The sequence below is a fragment of the Carya illinoinensis genome, chromosome 1 (assembly GCF_018687715.1).
Source record: "Carya illinoinensis cultivar Pawnee chromosome 1, C.illinoinensisPawnee_v1, whole genome shotgun sequence".
NCBI lineage: Eukaryota > Viridiplantae > Streptophyta > Magnoliopsida > Fagales > Juglandaceae > Carya > Carya illinoinensis.
Genome location: NC_056752.1, coordinates 9278832 through 9287503, shown reverse-complemented (window position 1 = coordinate 9287503; position 8672 = coordinate 9278832). Strand labels below are relative to the sequence as shown.

Here is an 8672-nt window from a genome sequence, read left to right as displayed (position 1 = left end):
ATTCAAGGCTAGCCAGGGGTTCTCTAGCTCATGAATTAAGTGTCCATCACGTGCCTTAAAATCTAATCTTAAATTTATTAATTATTTAAATATTTCGTATCAAATCCATATCAATTAAGCAACAGGGTATGGCTATCCCAAGTGGGCAGCCCTAATTGAAATGATCTGTCATTTATTAAATGGATTCACGAAGTCTTTCTTCTTTTTTGTCTTTTATGTTTTGAATCAAAGGAGGTCAGGCTGCAACATTTTCAAAAACAAAAAGTCACTTCACAGACTAAGTGAGGAAAAAAAAAAACAAATTGCAACTTGTTGTATTTGGGACATGTTAACCAATTAAATTTTAAATATAAATCCATCATTCCATATACTCCATATTATCTATTTTGTAAATCAAACCAAGATGTACTATATATGTTGAACTGTTTTTAAATTGAAGCGATCAACTGCATTTAATTTATATTCTTTTAACTCACCCACTCACCCTACTGGCCCTACAAAGAGATATATAGATGATGATCATGTTAGCATAATGCGATGTTGAAAATGACCCTATCGGTTTGGTGGAAGGATTGGCTTGGTGTCTCTCTACACTGTATGTCTATTTTAGGGCCCTTTTATGAATTGTAAGGATGATAATTGCTTGTCTCTCTCTGCATTGCAATTAATTATAGTTTATCGTCACTAGCACCTTGTCTCAATACACATGGTAGCCAGCTCATCGTCCATTGAGGGAGTCCACCCTGTCGTTGTTTGTCGTGGCATGATGACCTGTTAATTGTGTAGATAAAAAGTCAGATTTATTTGTTCAAATTCACAAAGAAATTCAGTTCACAGTTATTTAATTAAGGAATTATGGATATGAAACAGTTCATAACAATAAGGTTTTAAGTGCTTGAGATGTCTTAAAAAATTTCGGAGTCAGCATCATTGAAAATCTGCGAGTATTACGTGGAAGATTAACCCTTGATTAAGAAAATCAGCCTCTAATAAGCCGGTCCCACAACACAGCATGTTGATTAGTTTTTTAATGGTGCTGAGCTGTGTTTGAGATTTTGACCCTTCAATAATTATATTTCCATGAAAAATCAATGTCCAATCATCATTAACTGGTATGATGACATATCCCTCTCAATATATCTTCTTAATATATATCTTTTTATATTAACTCACCCACCCACCCATTAACCCACCCACCCCACTGGGCTCTACTTTCACTATAACATTTTCTCACTAAATCATCTTCTATGTTTCAAAAGTTCCAAACAAAGACTTTGTACAAGGTCTTCATTGGAGCATTAAATTTCTTTCTCCTGGCTGCTATATATGATAGCTTGATACATAGATTGATGCTTACGGTGCGCAATTATTGAGCAAAAAATTGTATCAGAAAAGATTGAATACGATTTTATATATAAAAATATTAATGATTTTTAGAGCTAATTAATATAAAAGTATATATTTTTTTTGCATAACATGAATAATAATGAATTGAGTTGAGTTGAGTTGATCATGATCAGTTTATTTTAATCTCCAACTAGCATGTTTCCTAATCAAATGGGGTCCACTCAATTATTCGAACCCATCTTATAAAAAGTATCAATTACTATTCACGTGTCGGGAAAGAATCCAAAATTGATTGACGTGTTGAATTAAAAATTGTAAAAAATTAATGAAAACCGTTTAGTTATTTTTCTGTCGACTTCTCTCTCATTTTCTTTCTTTAATGTAGAAGTTTAAGCACTTGTTTCGACCATCCAAACAAGTCGTAATTCACCAAAAAACAAAACCGAAAACCGCTTTAAGGACACCTGGTTTTCATTTGGTGGGAGAGAATCCACTTCTCAGTACAAATACATTGCATGTGGGTTTTCCTTGTGTGTATTATCACGTACACAAACCTCCCACATTCCTCTTACGAAATAAAACTGTTCTCTATTGACCCACCCCGACTCCTATCATTTCGCTCCTCACCCTTCTCTTTCCTCTCACTTATTTTCTCTACTTTTTTTTGCCCTATCTCATAGAATTTGCATGTGGGTTTCCATTTTTGTTGATAAAGCTCAGTATGAAGAGATTTTGGCCGGATTCTTCTTTGGTTTTCTCTTTTTTGCTCTGTTTGGAGGGTTTTCTGATGGAAAACGGTGCGGATTCGACCTCCAGAGATTTTTTCAGCTGTACCCATGTCTAACATCTTCGGTTTCAGTGGTAAACCCTCGATTGCTTTAGAAAAACATAAATGATATACTTTAAGTGTTCTTCTAAATAACATACTTAGTAAAGAATTCATCAAAATTAAGCCGTTAACCACTCACTCACTCACTCTCTCTCTCTCTCTCTCTCTCTCTCTCTCTCTCTCTCTTAACAAGAGCGGTGGCCCTTTGTTTTAGACTAAGCAACTCTGATTCGTAGGATTTTTACGGGTCTTCTGTAGCTGTCAGGCGCCATATAGCTATCACACTACATTGCTCTTCTGTAGTTGTTAGGTGCCGCAGCTATGATACTACATTGCTCTTCTGTAGCTGTCAGGTGCCTCAGCTATGATACTACATCACTCTTGTCTCTTGTAGAGAAATGTTTCACGAGAGATGATTCGTCATAATTTTTTCTATAAAAGAATTATTCAGTTCATCTTCTTTCGCATCTCATCTTCTTTACTTTTCTGAAATTAGTCTGCATTCTTACTCTGTAATCTCTTTCTGCTTTCTCACTTTGCAACGGCTCAGCAATTTTCTCATTACCAATATATGAGATATTCTGCATCTCGTTCACCAGTTGTTTCTGCTTCTTCCGTAGGTGCTATAATGCAATCTAATAATGATCTGACTAATAAGTCAGATAATGAAATTATCTACGAGTTTGTGAGTCTCGGTACCCGATACTCATCAACCCTCGTCGCATATTCTCAGCGACTACAATCTAGGACTGGTGGGGTTGACAAACTCCACGAGAATATTTCTATCTTTCAGCGGCTTCTTATGGAGTCCAACATGAAGATAGAAGCAATAAAGCGAGAGAACAGAGATTTAAAATCTTTACTTAACTCTTCTTTTCGAGTGGCTACTCCTTTAGATAGGAAAGGCATGCAGATTTTTGAAGAGCAAGAGCGTTTAAAGATTAAGGCAAAGAGCCTCAAATTTCTGTAATTCTGCTTTGTGATACTAAAATAATACTTCACAAATATTCATATTTGTGTTTCTATCTTCTGGTAGATGTTTTATGTGCTCTATTTTATTTCTTTCAAGGATTTTCATATATATGACATGATCCAATGACTCATATAAATATGCATTTAATCATGCATATCCAAACTCTCGGTAATCTTCAAGTTAATAAAAACCTCAAGGAGTTTTACTGGTCTAGGACTTACTTACTTCTTTATAATCCCAACAATCAGTCTTCTTCCTAGGTGATACTTCGATAACTGACCAGTTAATAACTTAAACTTGATACTTTCTCTCTTATGATTATCATAACTCTTCTATCCATCATGAGTTATCAATTATTCTAACTCTAAATGATTTGTTCCTAATGTTCACATAAATCCTCAAGACCAAGATTTTACTCCCCATATAATAGTCTCCAAAAGAAGATCGATCTGTAATTTCTATAATTTTGCTTCGAGATAATAAAATAATACTTTACAAATATTCATATTTGTGTTTTCATTTTCTGTTAGATCTTCTATGTGTTCCATTTTATTTCTCCTTTAATAATACACACTTTCTTACAAAACCGTAATATGAATATGAAATACTAATTGTATTTAAGAAATGATATTTTAGATCTAATAATTTTATTCATCTCCCCCATGAATGTTCTCTAAATCCCAATTGAAGCTTCTCATTTAACAAATTTTTTAGTTACAGTTCACTTGTAAAATCTTTGCTTGTTATTTGAAAAAATTTCAATGGATCAAGATATCAACAATCATGACAGTCTTGCTGCTCTCCTTCTAAACAGGTTGATTCATATGAATAACCTCAGTTGCTTCAGTATACTGAATGAGATGTACTTATTTCTTCTATTCTTTATTTTAGGGCATTTCATAAATTTAAATTTGACGATGTACGAAAACTTGCTGCTGAGCTTTGTGGTCGCATTCACCCCTAAGTATCAACAACTATGCCCAACCTTGTTATTAGTGCATCTTATTTGGCTCATGCTTGAGACTGTTTGATTATTTGATTATGTTCCTGTTAGAAAAAAATTGTAATTTTAATAAAACTCTAATTTCAATTCCTCTAAATTTGTATCAGTTTTAACTTATTTGTCTTTGACTTAATACTTTAGTATTAATGTTTTTATATTTTTTTTTGTTAAGACTAAATACCAATACTGTAATTGAATGATTGATTAATAATTAACGGGTAGTGATGGCTTTGGTTTGAGATCTCTGTTGGTCAATACAGACAGGTAGGGTTATAATAAAGCATAAAATTTTGAATTAGTTGTTGGGCGCTACAATTTGAATAATGAGAAATAATTTTTAGATAAATCTGGGTGTTTTTTATGTATGGTAATTGAGAGTTGTATATTCAGGTTCTCTATTTTGATCAATTGATGGAAAAAACATCTTCATCATATATGTTCCTGTTAGAAAAAAACTGTAATTTCAATAAAACTGTAATTTCAATTCCTTCAAACTTGTATCAGTTTTAACTTATTTGTCTTTGACTTAATACTTTAGTAATAGAAAGTAATTATTACTATCATTACTATCTTTTCATGCATTTTATTTATTCAAATATTGGTCTTTATTTTAGGAAATTTTGATAATTTTCTGATAATATTGTATCTAATGAACATATTTTTTTTCTTCTCACTAGAGAAACGTGCCTTGCACGTTGAGTGCCAACTAGTATATATATATATATATATATATAAGCGCCACCTTTTGCCAGCTAAAAAAGATGCTATTTGGGGCCTCAGATGAAGGAAGACATGATATGTTTAACCAACATGCTTTAGAGTTAGGACCATCCGTCCATACATTTGACAAGCAAAAGAAACTATATATGTATAACCAACATAACCACCAAGACACCAAAATATAGCAAAAAACAGTTTGGTTTTTGAACATCTCCATCCCAAGAATTAATGATGATTGAAAAGGTCAGAGCCACCAAACAACCTGGTTTCACTCCCAATTCATACAGATTCTTCCTAATTACAGCGTTAATTTTCCATCTTTAATTACTTCGTAATAGTGGGATCTCCAATCATTTTTCCATCATAAATTGATATTATAAATAAGTGTGGTTTAGGCAAATCCAAGACTTTGTTCAATCCCATTTGTCTGAGGTACAGTTTCCAAGCTCTCTGTTCATGCTTCCTCTTCCCTTTGATCCTCAGACAATCTGAACCACAGAAAAAACATAATATTTCAGCTTCCAACTTCAAGAGCATCCCAGGTTTCATATCTTGCCTTCATAAAAAAAAAGAGAGAAGAAAAAGGAAAGAAAATGGCATTCACAGGAACTTTAGATAAATGCAAGGTTTGTGACAAGACTGTCTATGTGGTTGACATGATGTCTCTTGAAGGATTACCTTACCATAAATCCTGCTTCAAATGCAGCCACTGCAAAGGATTTCTGTCGGTATAACATCTTTCACCACCTTTTCTTACCTCCAATTTCCGTCCTTCTGAGAAGCATTTAATTTTTGTTTTTTTTTTAATTTTTTTTTTGGTAATATTTTGATTAGCTATAATTAATTAATTAATTAATTACAGATGAGTAGCTACTCTTCCATGGATGGAGTCCTGTACTGCAAGCCTCATTTCGAGCAACTTTTCAAGGAATCTGGCAATTTCAGCAAGAATTTTCAGACAGGTAAGAAGATCTTGCTTTCACGCCTTTATTAGTTTGATTGTTTACAAATTTTATATATGGGTTTTATTTTATTTTCTCTCGGATTCTAACTATATGTTGAATTATGCTGTAAAATAGGTGCAGCAAAATCTTCTGAGAAGCAAGGCGAGCTGGTAATATTTATTATCTATTATTATTAAGTAATATTACATACAATCATATTGATTAATATTAGATACAGTAATATGGTACAAGTTACGTGCACTATTTTAAAAAATGTGGAGTTTATTATTAAAAAAATAATTTTTTTATATAGATTCTAAATTTATTTATTTTTCTCAAATAGAGTGCGTAAAACTTGCACATTTTAGGACTACAAATATTATTATTTATTATTATTAGTATTATTATAAATTGGGACATTCAAATCCAGGCCACTTCACGTTTATCAGTTTTTGTTATTTTTTGTAATTAAAAATAAAATAATAAAATTTTATATCTTTGACAGACTAGGGCTCCAAGCAAGCTCTCTTCCATGTTCTGTGGAACCCAAGACAAATGTGCCACTTGCTCCAAAACAGTGTATCCTCTTGAAAAGGTTGGTGGCTATTAGGTTTAAAAGGATAATCTTCTAACCATATATTGGCATTTGTGTGTGTGAGTATTTATATTTCTAACCACATATATACATAAGCTGCTAACCACTCATTGGCATTTCGAAGTCAAGGCAATTTTTAGACCACATATGAAGTGCAATTCCTCCCTTCCTCTAACATATTGAATATCTGTTAAGCAAAAGTAACATTGTTTTCCTTTGTTTTTGTTTTTTGACCTTATAGGTGACATTAGAAGGAGAATGTTACCACAAGACATGCTTTAGGTGTGCTCGTGGTGGGTGCCATCTTACACATTCTTCATATGCTGCCCTTGATGGAGTTCTGTACTGCAAGCACCATTTCGCTCAGCTCTTCATGGAGAAAGGAAACTACCACCATGTCCTGCAGTCTGCTACCCACAAGAAGAATGATCAGGCACCTCCAGAAGCAGCAGACTCTGACCCAAACCCAGAAGCCGAAGCCGAACCAGAGGACAACACACAAGAGCAATCCTAGAGAAGGCACTTCAAGGACAACACACAAAAGCAATTTTTCTTTCTTTCTGTATTTCGTTTTCTTTTGTTGAGTGCATTGCCTCCCACTGTTGAAATTCAAATCGAACTTGTTCACACATTCTTTTGAAGTTATTGATCGTGTTTTTAAAAGTAACAAGCACGGGGCAGTGTATTTATTATGTACTTTTTTCAATTGATTTTTGTTGGATAATTATATATGTTAAAACTCACAAAAATGGGTTCTATTTTTAATTGAGTTGAGAATCTTGAGATACCATAATTCATAACCCATTCCTACTTCTTTCTACTCAGATGTTTACGATTAATAGTTGAACAAACATAACCAAACGTACACACCATTTTTTTCACATTTTTGCTGCATAATTATGTACAAATTCCTTCCCTAATCTAAGAGGGGCCACTTTTGCCAGCCAAATCCACAACCAAAGCAACCCCCTGGTGATGTTATGACTCAATGGGTGTTCCAATATATCATGTTACATCCCCGTTTATAGCAGAAAGGTATCCACTGTGGAAGGCAATTGAAATGTGCACTAGGCTGAGGTTCAGAGATGTAATTCTGAAAAGTGATGCAAAAGCTGTTATTGATGTTGTAAATACTGAAGAAGAGGATGAATTGAGGAGAAGACAGATTATAGAAGACATAAAGAAGACAATAAGTATAAGTAGAAGGTGGTCATTAGCCTTTGTACATAGGGAAGGGAATCAAATGGCGCACCAGTTACCAAAAATAGCAAAATACAGAATGAAGAAGAGATAGGTTGGACAGACAAGAGTCCTTCTTCCATACACAGGATGAAAAGTATTCTTTTGCTCAAAAAAAAAAAAAAAAAAAAAAGGAGAAAAAGAAAAAGAAACCCCTTACTAGGTAGATTCGTAGCCATTTCCTTATCAATAGCAGTTATGGCTAGATAGACGGAAAAAACTACCAACCAGAGACCACAAAGCAACTATATATAGCGACAGCAAAAATGGAATTTAGTGTCTTATCCATATTCATCAACTCTCTATATAGAGCACACATGTTTAGTATTACGTTGGGCTAAATATTCTTTCCATTCCATTTATAATAGCGTTAGACCATTTCCAATCGAGATATGTTACAATACTTGGTACCTAAAACCAATGACTACATCTGATCATGACTAGTTGTCTTTACCCATCTCTTATAATTTATGTGTCACATCATCCCTATTTATAAAGAAATATTTTAGTTATTTAACAAAAATAAATTTATAAATTGACGTAACTTGACATGGTATATTAGATTATAAAATTATTTTTATAATAAAAAAGATCTAACATATCATATAAAACTGTATAAATTTATGAATTCTTAATAATAAAACTTCTCCTATTTATGTGATAGGCATATGATATGCACCACACTCCTTTAAATGAGTACTTTATGATCAAGCAATTCTTTGTGAATGGATCATCACCGCTTGATCACATGGGTAAAAAAATATTAACATAAATGATATTTGTAATTTTAAAGTGTATAAGTTCTACCTATTTCTTGTAAAAAAATAGGTAAATTTAAAATTCACATGAATATATTATTTCTTAATAGTGAATCTTACTTATTTTTAAAGAAAATGCATGAGACTTGCACAACTTAAAATGTGTATTTTCTAGAAATATATATATCATTATTCTATTAAAATAGATTGATTATGTTTACAAACCTTATAAAAATATTTAAAAATCTTCTCAATCCAATTTTT

General features: G+C 32.7%; 1 protein-coding gene across 1 annotated transcript; it reads left to right on the top strand.

Moving 5' to 3' along the window:
• The first annotated feature begins 5278 nt into the window (after positions 1–5278).
• Positions 5279–7176, top strand: LOC122309672 (LIM domain-containing protein PLIM2b-like). The gene is made up of 5 exons (XM_043123241.1): positions 5279–5600; positions 5735–5834; positions 5952–5986; positions 6322–6411; positions 6653–7176. Exons 1-5 carry the CDS (start codon positions 5466–5468, stop codon positions 6923–6925), a joined length of 633 nt encoding a protein of 210 aa, XP_042979175.1. The 5' UTR covers positions 5279–5465; the 3' UTR covers positions 6926–7176.
• Positions 7177–8672: the final 1496 nt, after the last annotated feature.